A 22,879-nucleotide genomic window follows, 5' to 3' on the forward strand; every position below is an offset into this window, starting at 1 on the left:
TAGTATACACTCACGAATGAGTTGAATTGAATTTGGGTTTCCATTCGGAGCGTATCGGAAAGCCTTATATGTCCCGATACGGTCGATGTCATCATTTTTCACAAATCGATACAATTCGTCTGTCTGTTACTTTGTCGTCTGGACGTTTTCTCGACTGTGACGAACGAAAATAGGTTAGATACGTCTGCATAAGGCTTCTTTTGTTCAAATGGATCGCTGGAATGTGTCAGTACAGAAGGAAAGGTCAGCCACAAAGGTAAGTTGATATATTTTTTATTTTTTTAATTTCCTGAAAAGTAGTGATTTTGGAGCTCCAAGGATTATACTCAACAGCGACAATATGCCTCCTTGAACCTGTTGCGCTTTTCTGCATTACTCATTTCGCTAAAACGAAGACATTGAAGCTGTTGTTTCTTTTGAAAAGCCATTTCCGTCTGGTCGTTTACACATAAGACACGCACGTTTTGCATTCCGATACATTCCTGGGCGGACTGTGAACCAAACCGAGACCTAACATCCAAAACATTATCAGCTGCATCCGCTGATTGGCCTTGTTTCCAAAGCAGTTTCGAAGTTGAATAGATATTTGATGCTAAGATGACACAACAGCTGAATCTTACGTTTCCTTCTTTGCCGAGTTAATCACGGGGTATTTTTCACATATATTGTCGTTAAATTGCACACTCACAAGTTTTTAGGACGTTGTGATGGCAATCATGTCGATTGTTGCAGCTGACAATCGATGCAAACCCACTTGAGACCACGCGCGGCCCATTTCACTCGGAAAGTAATTATGACCTTTGAGAGTGTTTTTGACGTCTCTCTGGGCGAATGAAACGCTGAAAATGCGCCGTATTTTTTTGACACTTCAGCCAGCAGGCCCAAATATGTTGCATTCTACTTTTTCAGTCAGTCCCCTCGAGGTTGTCCATTTCGCAGACCACAGAGCTGCTCGAGATCTCTGCGGACGCCTGAAGTAAGAGACGTTTATTTGCAATGTTTTGCAATTCTTGCGCTCGATGATGCGGGCGCGCTGCCAGAACAAAACGGCAAACAAAAAGTAAAAGCCGACCGACCTTGTTTCGAGTTGAGCGGTAAAGCTGGAGCGCAATGCGAAGATAAGGTGAGTCAGACGGAATAACCGTTGCGTTTCCAGTTCACCGTTCCCGCCGCGACTGTGTTCACGCTTGCTGCTTTCACTTATTTAAAAATGTTTTGAGCTCGAAACGTGACAGATGCTCGGCTCTCTGGAAGCAGCGATGAGCCGTTTCTTGCCGACTCGCTACACAAATGCGCTACACGTACGTGCCCCATGTATTGGGCTAGCGTTCACCTATCCGGGAACTGGAAGTCCTAGCCCGTGTAGCTGAGAGTGTGTGCTTCTCTCCCCCGACCCCCCCGACCCCTCCCCCGCTCCCAGTGAGAACCCAGGAAGCGACAAGCAGTCTGTGTGCATGTGTCATAACTCCTGTCATTCATTTTTTATGCCTTTCGAATCACCCGGGCGGAAATTGTGTTGGTCCCCACAACGCACGAGGGAACTGACACAGGATATGGCAGTGTTTTGATTTGGAAATGGGTGTCCCCAAGACATACAGTAAGCGTGAGCGGAGTTGCACAGACTTGATCGAAAATATATTTGCACAATGTAGCTATCTCGACCTTCCGTTGATTCTAAATGGGGTGGCTAACCGAACATTATATTTGCCAGCCGCAAAGGCTCACTTGGGCAAAGGTTCGTCACAGCCAAAGCATTAAAATGCGCCAGGAGCTTGACAGGTTCTAAAACGAAACCATTATTTTTTTTAGTTTCATGTTATCGTTTGGCTATGCAGGGTTCACAAATGCGCCAACAAATGGCCTTTTTTCCCTCCTAATGGCCCTTGATGGCTTTTGCGTTCCATATTATGGTTTAATGCCATGATTTAGCTTATTTTAAAAAAAAAATGACATCGGACAACTAGACCGGGGGGAAAAAATAGCTTCAGATCTGTCACATGAAAGTGGTGCCCGGTGTATTTTTAGCACGAACTCTTCAGCAAACATCCTAATGCGCCGCACGCTGCGGCTCACGACCCGCGACTTTGCCACTGTCAGTGTGACAAATGAGCACACAAAGATGACTCATTTACACATGCTACATTAGTCCTTGCCTTTTTTTTTTTTTTTTTGAAGACAAACATGAAATCAAAATCAACCTCCACCTCATCTGTGCTCTGATGCGTCAGGTTCGATTCAGAGATAAGCACCGATTCCAACGCGCGGCTTTATATCGTAAAAGGCGAGTTTCCTCTGCTGTTGCACGATGCAGCTGCGTTCGGTGAATGAATTTGGGGAGTAACTGTTAGCTTGTTTACGATATCAGCGCACGACAGACGGCCGTCATTTTTCTTATTTTTTTTCGCTACGTAATAGGTTCCATTGTTCCATTTAATTACAGACCAGTAGCTCGACTAAATATTATTCTTAAAAATGACTGCGCCGCGCCGGTATTATTTTCTTAATTAGATAGAAAAAGGGGAAAGCGTCCCACTATTGCGGAGGACTGACGGAACGAGCCATCAGTCAAAAACAAAGGAGCAGCGAATCAAACGAAATTCAACGTGAAGCCACAGAGTTGGGGAGCTGCGAATCCAGTATGTTGTGGCGATTATTGGAAAGGAATTTATTTCCTCTCCTTGCTGATTGCTCTCAATGGAACGGGAATGGTTTTAGCTTGTTCCACAAACCCCGCCCGGAATCCTTCGCGTTGATATGCAGTCGGCAATCGTTTCCACCTTAGCAGAGGTCTGCGCTCTATTCAATTCCCCCATGGATCATCGAAGTCAACGGCTCGTCAACGGAGCCAACAACCGGCTCCCCCGTTGAAAAGTGTGACAAAATAACGGTAATGGAAGTGCAATTTGCGTTCGTTAAGGTGCCCCCGGGGGCCAAATTAGCCACAGAAGAGCGCTTGGCAGAGTGTGGGACCGCCACGAAGGAACTTCGGTTTCTGTCGGCTCTTGGAATGAAATTTCAAAAACGGTTCCGTCTCTTATTTTTTCGTGAGTAAGTTTCCGTATTATTTTATTTGAGGCGTCATCTCTCTGTTGCGGATCGTCGTAGAGTCTGCCTAGCAACCCGGAAACTCAGCTCTGACAGTGTAAATTCTGATCAAGCTCGACATCCGTGAGATGACAGTGACTGGGCGTTAGTGAGTCGAGGTGTCGGAGGGCCAACCAAATTTGTACCGTCGCTGTCGTAAGCATGTGGCCTTGTCACAGCATCCGCAGCTCGTTGGGGGTGGGGAATCGAGCCTAATTTCATTACCCATGTCGACTGCCACAGGGGACGAAACAATAGAGTGGCGAAATCAAATTACACAAGATAGCAGGGGGGCCAGGGAGACGCTGGGTGTGACGGGGGATGAGCGGATGCCGTCGACATCCGCAAACGCTTAGTGGGACCCTGGCTCCAAAACGGGGGCGCTTGCGAAGACGGCGGTGTTCCTCTCGGAGCGGCCACCGTACGGATGATTTCATGGCACATCAGTCAGCAGCAGCGTGAGCCCGCCCCCAAAGGTTGAATCCGCCGTGGCTTGGCCTATCGCCTTTCGAGGGCGGTTACCAGGAATCATGGACATGTTGGACCTGCCGAATTGGCAGATCGTGCCGATGCTTCGACAAGCGAGACAAGGCGACACCCGGGTTCTCCTGGCCCATCCGGAGGCCTCGGATGAGACTAGCTTTTGTCAATCCTCGCTGTTACCAACACTGATGCGGAGTGGATGGCTTGAATCAAACCGCTAGTGAATGAAATCGTTCTGCTTCATTGGGTCTTGAGACCGGAACATTCTGTAATTTAAGGCCAAACGGTAAATGTCCACTCCTGCTCGGCTCCGAAAAAGGGCTTTTAGTTCATTAAATGGAAGTCATCGCATGTCATGGGGCTCTCAGTGTTGTCATATGGTTCTGTGTTGTATACCCTCTCGAACTGTCATGAAGATTTTTGAGCCAAAGTCGGTGATTATGATGTATTGACCCCTAAGGACTTGTTTAATCCGACCACCCTTTCGGTTTGTCAGAGGCCATTCTCAGCCTCGGACAGAAATAGTACGTCATTTTCAGACGCCGCCTGGAGGAACTGAATTGCAAACATTTGCTCAAATCGACGCATTCTTGACGAATCCCAGCCCCCCCCCCCTCCCCCTTCATCAATTCCCGCCCCTTATATCCTGGAAACCGTTGCTACACCAGATGGATCGACACCATCACCCTCCACTACAAACGCCGCATATGATGAATATTCTTCACAGAATTACGGGATCTTATCATCGTGAAGTTCTAAAACCATTTTTTTTAACCAGCTGTAAAGAAATTGCATTAGCAGGGGAATGAATACAATGAATGAAGGTTAATGACGACAATCAAAGAGGATAAAAATCTGCCCATCTCCGCAAGATGAATTCATGTCTCTGGCTTGGCAATGCAACATGGAAAATTGCCCAATATGGAACCACGGGAAGTTTTTCCTTCCCCTGCCAAGCGGAATGACATATTTCTCCGCTAACACACAGTTTACTGCTCTTTCGAAATTTGGAGTACAGCTTAGTGAAGACGTGCATGCTGCAGAGGCTCTGACAGCCAGTCATTATTACAACATTGCTTAGCATTGGCTCCGTCTTAATGGTGGCTTTTTTTTCGGGGGGGGAGAGAGAGGATTTTCTTAATCTTTCCAGGGCTGATGCCAAGTTGCTGAGCGAGCGACGCTGGTGCATGCCAGGCCTCAACCCCCCCCCCCCCCCTCCTCCCGAAAAAAAAAAAAGCTGCTTGACTGATACAAAGGCAGAACAGGAAGCATTAGGCAGGGTGAGAGTAGCAGTGGTGGAGCTGAGATATACTCAAAGCTCTTAGTCACTAATAACTGCGGCTCGAGATGCTTTTTGCTTGGGATCTGAAGTGCGGGGCTTCAGACTCCCAACTTTTTTTTCCCTGCTAGTCTTACTGATCTCGGACAAGGGAGTGCCATTTGTATTTTTAACTTCCTGATCACCTTTGCATTACCATTACTGTCCGCTAACTGTTTTTGGACTACGGAGAGCCCTCGCTATTTCGCGGTTCGTTTATCGCGGCCTCGGGGCATCACGGATTCATTAAAAAAAAATTAAAAACTAAAAATTGAAAATGCTGCAAAAAGTCCGCAAATGTCCGCAAGAGGCAGCGAAAGTCAGCAAAACAACAGTGAGTCACATAGAGCAACATATACAGTACTACATGTATATGTTTACTGTATTTTGTTATTCATACACTGACCTAACCTAACTTATACATGTTTAAATATATTTGTATATAGCATTAAGTAATGTTAATTACTATAAAATTTACTTCTACATGCATGTATACCATTAAATTTGGCCTTATACATATTTTTTATACTAATATTTATGTTTATGTATCTATATTTTGTTGTTCTACTTCTTCCTTTCATAACTTTGCTGCTGTGAATTGGGAATTTCTCCATTGCGAGACTAATAAAGGTTTTCTTATCTTATCTTATCTTATCTTAATACACATGTACATATACCTATACGGGGGGTTCACTACTTCGCGGATTTTCGTTTATCGCGGGTGGTTTCGGTCCCCATTAACCGCGATAAATGAGGGATTCGTGTATTATTTAATGCACAAATAATGATAACCTGTAACCTGATAACCTGACAAAAAGTCCACTGCAGTAACCACCTTCCCTGAGAGTGAATCTCCCGTCATTAGCGCCATCCAAGAAGTACCGTATTTTCCGCACTATAAGGCACCTCCAAGTATAAGGCCCACCGTCAATGAATGGCCGATATTAAAACTGTTTTCATATACCAGAGCGCGCCGCATGATAGTGTGCATAGAAGATACAATAATGGCTGCAGTTGCGTTGTGCATCCACTAGATGGAGCCACGTTAAAGAGAATACAATACAGTTCAGCTTGATTTATTTCGAGCTTTCACAACCGCTGCAGCTGCAACAAAGCGCTTGACGGAACATTTTAAAATACTACATCCACGAAATCAGGTTTGCTTGCAGCGGGGACCCTTTCCGTCATGCCGCAGAAGAATGTCATTGACGCAACCATCTGTTGTTTGGCCACAGTCTGTTGATCTGGCATGTTGCTGCTCGACGTAGTTCCAAAACTGCTCTTGCGTGGCCAAGGAGCTCATCTTCTCTTAGTTCAGACTCCCCTCACTTCAGCAAAGCCCGAGTGCTGCGCGGCTTTATATAATTCCGTGATAATCCCCTCCTCGACATGTTCAAACTCTCACTTGTCATCATTTTTAGCTCGGGTGTGACGTTGATGACTCGGAGTAGGTCTCGCTTTTTGTGTTTTGGAATAGCTTCCGAGGAAAGAGGTACTGAGAGGATGCCAGTCGATGCGTCTTCTGCTCTTGGCCATCCGCTGAGAGACAACAGGAATATTTCTGCGATCTTATCGCGGCGCTAATGGGAGCCAGAGGAGAAACGGCGGCGGGACGCAGGATAAGAGATAGAAGCAAAAGTAATTACTCCTTAAAATGTGAGTGCGGGATTAAAGAGACACGAGGCAAAAAAAAAAAGATGGAGTCCATTCCAAAGTGAAGTGACGAATCGTCACTGTTGTCATACCTGCGCCGGCAACACTCTCAGTATGATTTATTCGCTTTTAGTTATCTCCATTTAACATAGCAAATATGCCAAAATAAGTACTTAGCCAAATCACTCCGAGGTAATTGCGAATGCATCGAAGACGGGTCAGTAGGGGCTGACTTGCATGCTAATTTTCACGAATATATTCACGCTCTACCTCCAAAAGGAATTTGCATCAAGCCTATTTCATTGCACTGTAACAGTATGCATGCTAAACATGCATTACAGAAGGCAACTGCACATATTTGCAAGTCTGGCTGATATCATCTGCTCTCCCCCCATTTATGCTTCCAACCTCACACAGTTGCGGCGCTTTATCCGAGAGTCTGTGTCAGGAGGATTTAAGCTCAAAGTCAAGCCGCAACCGTTTCTGAAATCTCCGAAGGGAGCAAGTTGTCTCTTTTCAGAAAGCGGAGAGAGGAAGAGTCACGGTATAAGTAATGGAAAGACGTGATTGGCATCTATTAGATCGTTTTCATTTGATGGTTCGACAGCCTTCGAGTTTTATTTATTTATTTATTTTGTTGTTGTTGTTGTTGCAGTCATTTTGGTGGGTGTCAGTGGAAGATCTTGTAAATGTAGACGGTATCTTGTCAATCTTTTGTTACCGAGCCTGTTGATGGAGCTGTGCCTGATTGCTAACGCTGTTGGTAGCAGGTGCACTAGGTGATATCGCGAAAAAAAATAAATGGCAGTCCTCGATTACATATATACACAGACAATAATTGGGGATTGAACCCAGTTGAGGTGTAAAAATAAACAACAATAAGACAACAATGGTCTGAATGGTCTGGAGCTGTTTTGCTTCTTCAGGGCCTGGACGGCTTGTGATGATTAATTGGACAATAACGAACTAACTGCTGTCGAACAGTAAATCCTGTGGGCAAATGTCCGTGCATCAGATGGTGCCCTTAACAACAACCCCAAAATGGCAGCCAAGAGGGGGGCTGACCTTGGTGACTGAAGGCTGCGGAGTGGATGCCGCTGCGCGAGTGCGGCGAGAAGATAAGCGACAGCGCCGGGGAGATGACTTGACAAACCCCGACTCCACGCATGGCGACAGCCGGACACTTTGTCTCTCCGCTGTTGAGATTACGTATGTGGCTGGGGACTGGCTCGTGTGATGCGTCCATCTGCCGTCCAATTACCTGCAGTCGTACCCTGACTTAAGAGCGTCATTGGTTCAAGGTACAAAAAAATTCAAATCGATGAACCACGGCTTGTAACTAAAAGCGAGTAGGTTGGAGCACTTTCGATCATAATTGCAGTCAGAGAGAGGAATCTTAGTGTGCTGTGAAATCGGACGTGGCAGTTGGTCCAACTCAACTTAAACTCTCTGTCTCCCTTTTTTTTTTTCTGAGTCAGCCTAAATGACTGCAGGATTTCTTAGCTGGTGGATAGAGAAGTTCTGTGATGTTACTAACCGGATTAGCACTCTACCGAAAACACCCGACTGAGAATAAAATGCCTACACCATTAAATTAATGCAATACTGCAATTGCGTTACTTGTATTTATTTATTGATCAAATGCATTCATGCAAAGCGACGTCGTGACAAATGGGATAGAACCTTCCAAAAGGTGTAAACAGTATATTTTGTCCAACAAAATGTATTTGGAAAGGAGCAGATTTACTCCACAGAAAGTGTCTCTTTTTGCGATGCTCCGTGTATGACTCAGACAGATAGTGAATATGAATCATACACAAATGTCACTTCAAGGCTGAGATATTTCCCTTCAGCTTTTTTTTTTTGTGCTGCTTGCTTTTTCCTAAAATCCATCCAGCAGTTATTTGCTACTGCCGCACTCCAGTCACTTCCACGGACTCAAAAGCTGACATGATAGACAATGATTTCATAATAACGACAATAACGCTGATGATAAGACGAAGAACAACTAAAGTACGGCTGTTGAAGTACCGTATCGGATGTTGTAGTTTAAATATTCTGTAAACGTTTTGTTACAGCGGCAACGGTTGTGAAAGCTCTTTGGAAATCAAGCTGTATTGTATTGTATTCCCTTTAGCGTAGCTCCATCTAGTGGATCCATAACACAACCGCAGCCACTATTGTAGCTTCTATTCTATGTGCCTCATAATGCGGTGCACCCTATATAGGAAAATAGTTTTCAGTGACGTATTGTGCAACGTGGAAACACCGCAGTACTGGAGTTCAATAAAGTGGGGCGCTATAAAACCATTTACAATGGCTTCGTGCGAGTACTATTAAACTTTTTTACCATGTCAGAGTCTGGAAATACAGTACCCTTTTTCAAAAGAGGACGTTTGGTCACCCAAGTCTCTTCATGTCGCTCGCTCGCTAGCTGCTAGCTGTTTCATGCACTGTATCACATCTATCGTACCGACTGTATCAATTCTATCTTTCAGAATAATTTCTTGGAAGTGTCTCACTCCGAGCTAGAGCACAATAATATTTACTCCAATTCACCAAACACGAATCCTTCGACATTCCTTCTTTGTTAGCCTTAGCGCAGCCACCAAGGTCTTTCCTCGCCTCTTCTTCGCGACTGTGAAACAGAAAAAAACCGAGAAGGACGGCACATATTTCCAAACAGCGGTGTCGATAAATCCGTCTCCCAGTGTATTACCGAGTGACGCATTGTGACAAATAGCCACGGTGCCAAATTGCAGATTGAAATGAAGTCCCTGTGTATGCACGGGAGATCACGGCGGATAGATTGATCGCAATGATCGACTCCCCAAATATAAATGAACTGTTAATCTTTGCAAGGGTAATTGGACAGGGCGCTATTTGCGTAATCGGCCGTCAAGTGGTGTTGGTTTCGGAAGCTTAAAAGTCACGAGTTTGTTTCGTCGACTTTTTGCTCTTGCTCGTATCGAAAGACACAGTCATGAAATGTAGCTTTTCCGGTAGTCCTCAAGTATCAGTCATAAATTTGACTCTCCGCCAGAGCAACCACACTTGAATTAGTAATTGCTTGCCTCAAAATCGTTGTGTCTCTGGAGTGCTTTTCCACAAATCAAATTTGGAAATGAACCCTTTCATGCACCAATAATGATATCCTGTAACTTGATAAGGTGTCCACTGTAGTAACCGCGGTCCCTGAAAGGGTTTAACCAACCAAGAAAATGTAAAATTGTCACTGGCCTAGCAATGCCTTTGTTCAATAACCCCAGGCGATGCAGCAAGAGTATCCAGGGCATTATTTATAGAATATTTACATCATGAATCGCATAATGGTGCGATAATTAGCCAATGTTTATCGCGCTAAGCCTCGACATGTGCAGCATTTTTTCATCCGTATGACGAATATGCTCCTTATTGCAGCGGGGACTCTCTCATGCGACCCACTAAAAGAGAGACTCAAAAGGAAGCGATGTCAAACATATGCGTACCGTATATGTCGAATCAGAAGTTAACGATAATGATTTCATGGCTGAATTCACTGGACTTCCTTCTGGTGTTCACCTCTTGGCCACCAGGGGGTTCAATAATGCATACATAGATCCAATCCACAAAGATTTTATGGTGTAACATAAAGACCATCGCAACTGACTTATAGTTGTTTTATGTAGAAGATAAAGAATATATGCCTGTGAGTACTGTTATGTCTGCTCTACACATTTTTTTTATCCAATACTTTTCTGATTCATTTGCCTTTCATTCTCGGGAAAGCCTAACCGATACGACCGTTTGCTATTGTTTGCCGTCATACACATTTATCCATCGCTTGGGTTTATTAAAAAAATATGGGAAGATAACCTTGAAAAAAAGTCATTTTAAATATATTATTTTACAAAATCGTTCAAACCTGGGACTGAAAAATTGATCGGTCCTGGAGCTGGACGTCACTGTAGCCGATGCAGTGCATAATTGATTCGTGTTATGCTAATGCATGCACGGGCACAAAATTGCCTTCACCATTCTACCCCCGCCCCCACCTTTTCAAGCCCGTGAGCCCGTCGTTTGAGTAAGAGTGGCTTTTGCCGACAAATCCTTCTAAACCCGAAGCTTGATTCAGTGACTCACACACTCTCAACTGCGCGTGCGTGAGACGTGGCACAATTTTTTTTTCCTCCGGCTTTCCCATTTTGAATGGAAATCGTGGCATGGGGGGGGGGGATTCGAAGCCCTGTTTTCAGTTGGCTCATATGCAAAAAAAAAAAAAAGGATTATGTACATGGATAAAAATAGACAGGATTAGCAGAACCGTTCGATTCGAAACGTGCCATCTCAAATACTGCATCTATTTATTAATATTTTTTTATCCCACCTCACCTTAGATGGCCTTCCTCGGCAAGGTTATTAAAATGTTTGCCTGTAGGTGGTGCTACAAAAAAAACCTCCCAAATTCATGATGCAGATAAGATGCTAAGAAGGCGTGCAGGAACATGAGTTGCTAGGAGCCAAAGTTTTGGCTGTGATGTTATATTAATTGTCCCACTTTCGCTGTCGCTCCATAAGGATATGCGGCTGGTGCCGCTTCCAAATTTGCTCTTTTGTCCATCATGATAAAATTATAAACTGGAATTTTGGTCGTGTATGTCGGACAATACTGTCCTGTATCCCAAAGTATTTGTTTAAATAGTCAGACTTCACTTCCCAGATGGTGATTCTGCTCTAGCGTAAGCTAGCTGAAAATCACCTAGCTAGCGTAAGCTAGGTGTAAATCACGTATGCCGAGTGTCGCGTTTGACGTCTCACGCATCCATGCTATGCCGCCGAACCAGCAACAAAGGAAATAGAGATTCACATTCTCAAGCGAGGACTCCACTCACCATATTGAATTTGTCTGTCAATTGCGCGTTATCTAGCTTCAGTAACACTTGGTCAACAAAAAACAAACAATCGTGGCTCCTTAACTTATTTTTAAGAAAAACATCTTAGATGTCCCTGTTAAAAATGCACTTCCGATTCAATCGTATTCACTTTCAAGGTGACTGTGGCAACGCCGCATGCTAACCCTGAAGTGCATGATGACAAGTAGTCACGATGCAAATAAGATGTTCACAAAAAGCGTGTCGGGACATAAGTTGGCAGCCAAACTTTTGGGTATAAGGCTAAATTTAGTGTCACATTTTTTGAGGGGGGTGTTCGAAAAAGCTCGAGGATATGCCGCCCTCTACAATTTGCGCTTTCCTCCACATTATTCCAACGGAGCTGGAAAGTATCAATTAGATCCCACATCCTCTTAAAGTGACAGTAATGAATAATTGCCTCGTTTTGCTTTCACATCCAGAGGAGAAGCTTGAGGCCAGGGGACGAAGATATACACACACACTTTGGCACACATTTTTCACAGGTGTGATTTTTTTTTCTTTTTTGTTCCCATGAATATGAATTCTCCCAACTCCCCATTTCCCTTTTAAACGGCGTCACAACCTCCAATTGCCGCTGGCGACACGGAGACTCTGCTTATTACCTGCCACGTATGACAGTGAGATGATTTTTCTCTGCACTGGTTTGAAACTTGACCTTTACACATGAGCCTGATGTTGTTGACTAATTACCGTATTTTCCGAACGATAAGGCGCTTCGGAGTAGAAGGCGCACCTTCAATGAACGGCCTATTTTCAAACTATTTTCATTTATAGGGCGCACCGCATGATAAGGCGCATAGAATAGAAGCTACAATAGCGCTTGCGGTTGCGCTATGCATCCACTAGATGGTGCTACGCTATCGGGAATACAATACAATACAGCTTTATTTACATAGAGCTTTTACAACTGCTGCCGCTGGAACAAAGCGCTTGACAGAATATTTAAAATACGACGTCCAAGAATGCATCGCATCGGATGATCAGGCGCACTGAGAAAATGGAATGTTTTTAGGGGTGCCTTATAGTGCAGATAATACGATTACTCAAGACATAGCCACTGCTGAAACCACTGGCAAAAACACTGGCAAAGTGAAAGAGAAGCACTGATTTTCCATCTTCCCTTCGTTTTCACAATTGATGAGAATTCTTGAAAAAAAAATGTTTTTTCATTTGGTAAGACAGTCGAGATTCTTTTTTGTGTGTGAGTTCCATTCGTGTCCGTCTGAGAGTATCACCGGGGAGTCGCCTGACCTGGCAGCGCCGTGTTTTCAGCCACGGGCCTCCTGATGCTCACGCTCAAACGCATCTCATCACCCAACGCAAGCCGGCACGATGCGATGGTGAATCAGTTCGGCATGATAGTCAACACTGTGAGCTAACCTGGCAGCCCACGCTGTGCACTTCTCGTCATGGCTGACCAGGTAATGGAACATACAGTTGCGGGCCTCTCAGTGAAAACAGAGATAATTATTGTGATGAGATCAATTGAATCTGATGCTCGTTAGACATTAGATAGGTGAAAGTTGCATCTTTGTCGATACCGAAAAAAAAAATCTGGGTATAGTCTCTTTTGCATTGACGCAATGAGGCGGAAAGGACGCCAGAACGAAATTGTGCAGCAGGCGTCTAATTTTATACACGCAAAAGGAAATGGAGAGCTTAGAAGAAATCAATGTGTGTTAATGTGACCCGCCGTGACCGTCGAAGAAACAAGACCGTTTGTCTCCTGACTGGACCCGCGACACGCTCGCACACAATCTCTTGAAGCGTTTTCAAAGCAAATGATGAATACCGTATTTTCCGGGATCATAAATCACATTTTTTTCCCCCATAGTTTGGCCGGCGGTGCGTTTTATATAATCTGGAGGGATTTATGTGTGAAATTATCAACACATTATAAAATCATTTCACATGTTATATTCACATGAAACTGCAAGGTGGCACTCTAAGCCTAAGCGTAAGCGACGTAGAAGAGAAAGTGCTGCGTATTCTAACTCCGGAGTTGGCCCAGTGGTTTCAAAGTGACACAGAGGATGAAGATTTCATTGGATTTAGTGATTTGGACATGTTATCTTATTCATTATGCTCTGGTTATCTGAATAACTCCTAATATATTATGTGAACATACCAGGCACATTCTCAGTTCGTTGTTTATGCGTCATGTAACGTTAGCATATCGTACACTTATTCAGACCGTTATTCTCTGTTGTATTTTTATTTAAGATTGCCTTTCAAGATAGATGACGTGCCTGTTCTTGGTGTTGAATTTTATCAAGTAAATGCCACCCCCCCCCCCCCCCCCCCCACCGACAAAATACGATTTATACTCCGGAGCGAGTTATAATCCGGACAATACGGTAAATACACCCACAGCTACTGAAAAGAAAGACTTCTCATCTTCTCATCTTCACATTCATCTTTACATGCTCCATTGGTTCAATTTCAAACAATTTGCCGTTTTCCAAATGCTAACATCTTTTCCATGCTCCCTGTGAATGTTTTTATTTTGTATTTGTGCGCTGAAACTGCCTTTGCCTTTCAAAAAACAAAACAAAACATTGACTGAATATAGATAACCTATGTCAGAACATGGTGGCTGACCAACTTCCTGCCTCGCCTCTGTGGGCTGCGCACTCTGTGAGCTCTTCCCTCTGGTCCGCATCCACACAGTGATGAGCACTGATGAATCACTGGGCCCGAAGGCACTCTCACATGAATGGCCACCAATTTCCCGATTTGGCTTAATCCGTGGAACCCGACAGAACAGAGGTGGGGGGGGGGGGGGATTGCAACGAATGCCAGACACGTGTTTCCTGGGATGGTTTCTGCACCCCGTTAACGTTGCTCGATCGGGTCAAGGCGAGTGTTAGCATCCCGGAGATTCCGTCTTTAGGTGTTGATCACGCCCATCGAAAAGCCCGTTCACTCCGTCTAAATATGGAAACAAACTCAGTCCTAATTATTGGAAGCCTAATTGCCGGCGGTTTAGCAGAATTGCTTTGATGTCACATTTGACGGCAGATCCCCTTTTCTGCTATCGGATGCTCAAGTGAGGTCGCTTTTGGATATTTTTAAGCAGTAACAATCTGGAACTGGTAATTGCACGCGCATTTGTGCGGCACTTGTTTTCATCGTGTCTATAATAAGCAGGATATTTCCACTGTTGGCATTACGCACCCTGAGCTGGTTGGGTAATCCTAATTTGGCGTGTGGTCGTCAAGTGGGAAAACAATAAGATGTGCAAATAGAACTGGCAAATTTTCCTCGAGCATAGCATAGGCGTAATATACCCTAGCGCACCGTTAAAACGCTTTCAATGCTCCTCTGTGCACGACTAATTATTTCTCCGGGCTGAAAGAGGACATCTTGTCGAAAATGTACGTTTTGATTGTATCGTACACAAGTTAGCTTGGAATGAAACGGCCACAGCGCTATTCGTTCGTAGTCTGGACGCGCGCCGCTAAACCTGAATGGCCGTCCCCAAGAACACGGTAAAAAGTTGCTTTCGTGCACCAATAATGATAACCTGTAACCTGATAAGCTGTCCACTGTAGGAACCGCTGTACCTGAAAGGGATCATAAATCTTGAAAAAAACACACCGGAGGGCTTTAAGGTTGTAAAACTGACAACGCGGTCATTGAAATAGATCAAGACGTGTAGGATGGCGTGGTACCTATGCAATGGATATGCGTAGGAGAACCCGCCGTCAGCGGCCTTTGCTGACTCAGTGAGTCATTATTGAAGCGGAGACGTAAGTCAAGCTGTTGTATGGTTACGTAACGACTCTCAAGTAGCTAAAGCAGCGGGCACTCCTTGGGTCGAACGATATTTTTGTCTGAGCCTCCTGTTTGACTGGTGAGCGCGAGGCAAGGCGAGGCAGCTTTGTTTTCACTCGGTGTGCTTCGCACTCGCGAAAGCGACACTTCGAAGCTTATGGGCGCAACGGGGGGGGGGGGGGGGGGGGCGACATTCAGAAGCAAAGCGGAGCGAACGAAAGCAGCTTACCGGAAATGACTCAAAAGAAATTCCAGTCGCGAGTCCTCAAATGTTACGAATGGCCTGCTACAAGCGACGTTTCCTCGGAGTGCTTTTGCCAGTCAAGCGAGAGCGAGAAAAGCCGCGGCAAAGTATTTGAACACGGGGGGTGGGGGGGCGGGGGGGTCAATGGAGGGCTTCAAGTTTTATCAGCTTTGGCGGCATGAAAGGCGGAGAACCTGCGCCACAATGAATCGATGCCTCTCAATGAGTTAAACCCCCTGTCATCTTCACACGAGCGGAATCGAGTGGGAGTGGCCACAAGCTCCACCGTCGCTACCTTTCGGATTATACACCGTCAATCGCCCGCGTGAGCTTTTCGCGTTCCTTTTGAAGTCGGCAAATCCTTAAGCTGTGCTGTGCGAAAACCTTTCACATTAAAATAAACATAAAAAAACGTGATGCCCGCGCTGACAGACAATCGAGGCAGTCGACGGGATATTGTGTCGCAGTCCGTTGCTTTGATGTTCGGCGGTCGTCGGTAAATGAGTATTTTGCTTCTGTGATTTAGCCGTCCCGAGTCCTTGAATCCGTTTTATTTTTGGACTGACAGAAGCAAATGAGTATCATGTTCATCTTCAAGTGTTGCCAGCGGCTTAGTTCAATTTCACACACTTGAAGAGCCAGACCAGGTTGTCATTCTCACTTAATCCATACACCCCCAAAGGCTGCGTGGGTGGATTTGGTCCGCGGCGTCTCCGGAGTTCAAGAGCAAAAACCGTTCCACTCTCCCTGCTAACCAAATGGCTTCAAAGTGGAGTTAACTCAGACGGCCAAAGCGCCGCTCCTTAAGGTTGAGTTAAACCGTAATATTTGGGACTGATCGAAAAACCGTCGTTCAATGATGCGGAAATAACGTTCGGGATCGAAATCTGTCCACACTTGCGTTCACACGTACGAGAAATTGAACTAACACTCATTTATTCCGCTAACTTGTTTCCGCGACCTAGTTCAGGTGGAGCAGTCCTCATGCAACAATGATGAACTAGAATTCGATACTGGTCTGGATTTTATTGACACCCCAATTGACCTTGACCGTTCCATTTGCTGGTGTGTAAATCCCTTATCCTCCAAACCAGTTCCATGCCGAATCTCAACCGGTTTCATTCAAGTAGCGAGCGCAGATCCTCAATCATCAGACGGAGATTTGTTTACCCGGGCCGGCCTTTTGCTATTTACATTTGCCGTCTTTGTCGCCGCGGAAACGGCCCATCGGTTCACGAACGGGAGAGTTATCACATGCTGATATCCCGCGTGGATAGATGCAGTAATAGGGACATTAAACATCTCCCACTGCACAGAGGTGACCTTCTTGTCGCAAATATGAGCTATGTGTTTTCGGGAGCCGGCCAAGATATACCGGAGATGAAAATGTCCTTATATGCGCGTGAGTAAAAGCCATCCAACGAACGGGTTTATCCATTTATTTTCTACACCGTATGTCCCCATAAGTCATATTTCTAAAATGTCAAATCAATCTGCGGTGTGTTTGCATTACAAAATTCATTTGTGGAATTAGTGAACACTAAGGACGTCGGTTTTCATCCAACGTGATCCACAATCACATTATGTTAGACTTTTGATTTCATTAGCTCACAAACCAGTGGGGCGGGGGTGTGGGGGGAGCCTAGTTTCCAACAGCGCTGTAGGATTATATCAGTACAGGTAGCAAATGCGGTCAGAGGGATATACCGTATGTGGGGTCCAGTTTTTAGAGGACACCTGACATGCTTAGCCGCTTCCTTTGGGGGGGGGGCTGTTGCGTAGCTCGGTGGTCGACAGGACAGTGAGCCAAGTGGAAACACGCGCTGACCTCATACTGTCACTGTTTCCTGTTGCCGTCTGACTAGTCACGAGCTGTCATGTGCCAGGGCTTGAGAAGCGCAACTTCTCTTTGCTGCAATCCTCAGCGGACTCAGCTGTCTCTCTTCTCCCCCCCAACCAAGTGTGGTTCCTTTCGTTTTAGCACTTTGATGGACAGTGGTTACTCCAGTGGACAGCTTATCGGGTTATCAGGATACAGGTTACCATTATTTGTTCAGAAACGGCTTCAAAACTGTTTCATCGGTCACGCAGGCTAGGCTAGGCTAGTTTTTCACTATGCCATAACTGATTCGAAACGTAACCATTCGACCGGATCCCGCTTTCTTGCATGTGAATGCAATGCCCCGTAGACCAAAGCCGAGTTAGAGAAGCGGGAAAGACTTACGCAGGGAGTGCCACTCATCCTGCCTTATTGTCTTGGTGATGTTGTAGGAGAGGTTTTTGGGTATTGTGCCCGAGGAGTAGTGGTACTTGATGTAGGAGCATCTCACGATGGAACCTGCAGAGGGAAAACAAAAACCAAAACACTGAGTTGAAATACAGGCCATTGGTAGTGATTCACATCCATTCGCAATGCAGCATTGAAAAAGCCGGAAGAACGGACTGGGCGATTCAGATCCTGCCACCTGACTGACTCACGGGTTGCGTAGACGCCGGAGACGCCACGCAGCAGGGACAGTATTGAGCTAGCTCGGATACAAAAGGTGATTCAGACCGTACGTCTGAGCTTATTGATGAGAGAAGTAGACAAAAGCACATTACCGAAAACAACTCCCGACTGGCGTCTCAGGCCCCGTTGTCAGTGCGGACGATTTACTCGTCGGGTTTGTGGGGGTTCTCGGTTTTGGATTTTCATCCATTTTCAGATGGACTGCAGCCACTTTTTCCAAAGTCAGTTTTGAGCTCGGACGCCGTTGACTTTTCACAGAGAGTAAATGTTGATTGCCAGATTCTCATTTAATGGCTGGTGCTTTTCTTTGGACATCATTACAGCGTGTCCACTCTAATTATCTCCGGCGAAGCTGGCAGGCTTAGTGAACACTATATTATGTGAGTCCAGGGAGATTTGAACTGCACAAACAGAGATCATGAGGATATCAGTCGCCCCGCGCGCCCACATCCAGCGCCCCCCTACCCCCATCCTGTTTCTCCCGCAGCCATGCACATACGAGAAGATCGCACCGTCTGATAACGATAATTAGCCTTTCAAGGCTGTCACTGCGACAGTCAAGCACACATTGGCTCTTTGGGAGATTTTGGTTATGATAATGTTTTATTTTTATTTTTTTAATGTGCATCTAAAACTGGTACAGCAATATATGTCTTTACGTGAAACTGGTCCAGGTGGCACGGTGGACGACCGGTTAGCACGTCGGCCGACCGGTTAGCACGTCGGCCTCACAGTGCAGAGGTGCCAGGTTCGATTCCGGCTCCGGCCTTCCCGTGCGGGGTTTTCTCCGGGTACTCCGATGTCCTAGCGCATTCCAAAAACATTGTCCCGAGGTACGATTGGTTGTTTGGCTGGCAATCAGTTCAGGGTGTACCTCACCTACTGCCCGAAGACAGCTGAGATTGACCCCAGCACACCCGCGACCCTTGTGGATGGATGAATGGATGTAACCGGTCAATGGCACAAAAAAAAAAGTTTGGGTATCACTGTCGTCATCGATCCATAACTTGGACTTGATTTTTATCACGATAGTCCGATGAAGTCTTGAGTCCTTCCAAGTCTACCTACCACTTCAAAATCCCAATACATGATCCGGTAAGGTCTTCCGCTGCACGATTGATTTTTATCAGTCATGTTCATACATGACCTAACACACGAACTGAACGCTTGTCTCCAAGCTGACACCCGGGCATCGTCCGCTACCTGAGAACTTTCTGTCTTGTGTGCGTGGCGTTTGAAGTCAAATCTCTTCCCTTACGCCGTGTGATCCAGGCGGCTTTGGACCACGCGCTGATGTCACGGTGCGAAAGAAAAAAAATAGACGGATGATCCAAGGAAGTCGGACGACTATATAGTCAGGGAGCTCAAATGGATTTTTTTCCCCCCCTGACGCTCGAGGAAAGCACAAAGTGCAGGAGGGATTTGAAATGGGCCAATAAACCCCGCCAACGGTTTGCGGCTCTCCAAAAACCAATGAACCCTATTTTTTTTTTTTGCTTTTGTACTCCGAAGGAGACATACCATGCATGAAGTAACCGATTCTAGAGGATAATGCAATGTGTTCAAGCCCTCAAAGGGTTAATGTCGCGCAATGTCGGAAAACTGCGATAGATTTTCACCGAAATGGATGCGGAACTCTCCTCAAATTTTACAGTCGCACCAATATTTTGGATTTTCCAAACAGCCTCTCAATAGATGCCGAACAAGCTTCAAAGAGGAAACCGTTTAGCGGTTGTGAAATTCAAACTATCGGGGCAATCGTGAACGATAATTTCGGAGGTCGAAGTGGGCATGAGTATAAATGTTGAACGATTGTTCGCAGAGCTTTTGACTCTCCCGTCTTTTCGTCTTCCCCATCGAGATACCGATTTTTGGCACTTGGATAATTTGACAGTCAGGGGCTTTCGTGACATGCTTCCTTGTTTTCATATCTTGAAAAATTCACAAGTTGAGGTAGCGCCCGGATAACCTTGAGCAATGACCCCGTGGTGCTGCGTAACCCTTGTTATAAAAACGGCCGATGTGATATGGATGTTAATTCCGCGCGTTTGCGTGTAAGAGCCTTCGTGAACAAGAGGGCGAGAAATGGCAATAATGTAATTCCGTGCCGGCGAGCCATTCAATATCCTGCTGCATCAATCACCACACCTTTACTTGTTGGAGGTACACCGTTCACAATTTCATTTCCGGCTCTCCGGGGTGAGTGTGACATTCACCTCCAGTGCTTGCGGACACCACCCAAGCTTAATTTTCAACCTTATTTTTATCTTTCTTTGGTGTGCATTTTGCAGCCAGTAGACACATTACATGACACAAGATTACACCCCTTCACGGAGAAGCGCCGTCACGACGGCGGCGGGCGCGTACTGCTTGCGCTCTCCCGGAATGGATTTCCAACGCAGTCATTTTAGCTCAATTGCCCTTCGGCCTTGCGCAAACATCTCGGAGACAGACACAATTTTCCACTCTCGTAAGTGGAGAGACTGACTGGACAATCGCAAATGGGGGGGGGGGCTGCAGAGGGAAACAATCTGCACTGTCTTGTCCTCTTCTGCCGGTGGTTTTTCCCCAAGTGTGGTACGAAGTGATGCACGAAAGAATCAATGAATTAAATGTTGACACTCTGCAGTTACGGTCACTAGAATCCATTTGCCTCATTGCTATTTATTTATATATTTATTTAGGTATATAGATCGATTTTGGTGCAATAGATCTTGATTGGCAAAGCCTGATTGTCTTCTTTTTCTGTTTAGTAAAATTCGACACCCTCCAAAATACTTCTAAATGAATCTGGTCATTGTCATTGATCAGAACAGGCTGCCCCATGCGGTCGGAACAGAACGCCATCGTCCGTCGACTCGGTGAAGCAGCATGTGGTCCATATACCCCCGAGATGATCGTGGCAGGCTCTGTTAAAAGTACAGCACAAAGTATAACAAAGTCACGCCGTTGCTTTGTAAGGAGCTCGCCACCGCGATTTTCTGGACCTTCCGAAAAGCAGAGTTGATATGTCTCTCGGTGGTTCCGCGGTGCAACGTCGAGCCTCCCCCAGCGGCAACGCGAGCCAGCTGTGTTTGTCATCCTCCCCCCCTGCTCGGGGCAGATGGGAGCTCGCCGCCGCTGGCTCGGCTGCCGCAGTTCAAGCCCTGGATGGCCTCATTTTGGCGATGACCCACTTCAACGCCGCTCCCCGCCCAACCGGCAGCCAGGCCCGCGGGATTAACGCAAAACGCTTGGGCCAGGGATGCTGTTCTCCCTGCTCGACGGATGCGGGAGGCGGTTTCGGGGGGGAGAATGGGGTTCGGCGGCGCTGGGGTTTAGCTGGTTGAAGGGAGGAAGAAAGGAATGGGGGATGGGGGTGGTGAAGGTGGAGTTGCTAATAGCAGCTATCGTTTCGTGTTGCTTGACAAACATCCCAACACATTGAGTGTATGCCTGTGTGTGTTTGTGTGTGTGTGTGTGTGTGTGTGTGTGTGTGTGTGTGTTTGTGTTGTGACTCAAGTGAGCATCCATGGAATTGTGCACATACAGTTGGCCAAGCAATTTCGAGCAACATATGTCTTTTTGAGGCCCGGAACCCTATTAACCCTTTGATGGACAGCGGCTACTACAGTGGACAGTTTATCATGCTATCAGTTTACAGGGTACGTGAAAAGGGTTTAATATGGCCCCCGGATAGCTGAGGTAAGATATTATTGCCATATTTTTCCAGCTACGGTAATGTCCCATGTGGCAGGGCTCGGCCCCGCCCCACCAAAATGTTTGGCATCATTTGACGTCTGCCTTCAAAATAAATATCTTGCAGATGATATTCGAACGCAAAACAATTAGCGATACACACAATATAACAATCCTCCCAGGCGTATATTCTTTATCCTTTGCGGGGAAAAGTATGGCACTGACTTCCTGTATCTTCCTGCCCCCTGGTGGTCAAGCCACGCACACCAGATGGAGCCACAAAATCTGTCATGAACTCACGATGCATAATTTTTTTGTGGTTTGTTTAATACAAATGCTATGGGAAGTCCCTTGTACAAATTAGCATGCGCTAAGAGAAAATTGAGCTTTTTAATCCAAGGTGTGTTTTCCGAAAAGCCTGTTTTTGGGATCGAGTACAAACCAGTGTGAGCTAACATCCTACGACGTGTCGGCCTACATGCAAGACCGCCTTTGGTTCTTTTGGGTGCCCGACGGACCTTCGCTGGGCATGCGACGTCCGCACGAGGCTGTGGATGACAGAGTGGGTCAGGGGCAGTTTAATCTGTCTCCTTAATCGGATCGCGCTCTCTTTGAATGAGTCTTAGCGCACGGGACAATTAAATGGGAGCATCTGGAGGGGGCTGTAACCTTGCACACCAGGGCTAATGCCGACATGGCTTCCTTCCACCTGCCACTTCTTAATTATTTGGAGGCCGCTGGGTGTGTGTGTGTGTGTGTGTGTGTGTGTGTGTGTGTGTGTGTGTGTGTGTGCGTGTGTGTGTTTTAACCCTTTCAGGCACAGCGGTTACTGCAGTGGACAGCTTGTCATGTTAGCAGGTTACAGGGTCAGTCAATCTCGTGATTGTGAAATATTTTTAGTTTTTAGAAAAGGGTAAGCAGAGCTGCATTGTACATTAGCGCATTAGCTCATGTGGTGTCTATTAGCATGGTTGAATTGTTTTTTGTTTTTTTTTTTGCGCTCATGCTAAAAAAAGGGGCAAATGAACCAGGAATGAATTTATTTACCGTACCTACTTCAATTTGAGTTGTCGACTTCTTTTTTAGCATTCGTCACTTCGTACACGTGTGGCGCCAACAGAAGTCGGGTAAATCGTGTTTTGGATTGCAACAGGAACGCAAACAAAGCTGTGATCGGGGCCGGGGGGGCAAAAATGGGAACTTCTCAGTGATCTTTTTCA

The 22,879-nt window shown here is 45.9% G+C and overlaps 1 protein-coding gene across 1 annotated transcript in view; it reads right to left on the reverse strand.

The window, feature by feature from the left end:
• tmem178bb (transmembrane protein 178Bb) overlaps positions 1-22,879 on the reverse strand; it is a 41,238-nt gene that overhangs the window by 6,617 nt on the left and 11,742 nt on the right. The window contains exon 3 of the mRNA XM_086103405.1: positions 17,697-17,810. Within this exon, the coding sequence (XP_085959531.1) occupies positions 17,697-17,810 (114 nt within the window). The remainder of the gene's footprint in view (positions 1-17,696; positions 17,811-22,879) is intronic.

The sequence above is a fragment of the Hippocampus guttulatus genome, chromosome 22 (assembly GCF_054856545.1).
Source record: "Hippocampus guttulatus isolate MCC_2025c chromosome 22, RoL_Hgut_1.0, whole genome shotgun sequence".
Classification (NCBI taxonomy): Eukaryota; Metazoa; Chordata; class Actinopteri; order Syngnathiformes; family Syngnathidae; genus Hippocampus; species Hippocampus guttulatus.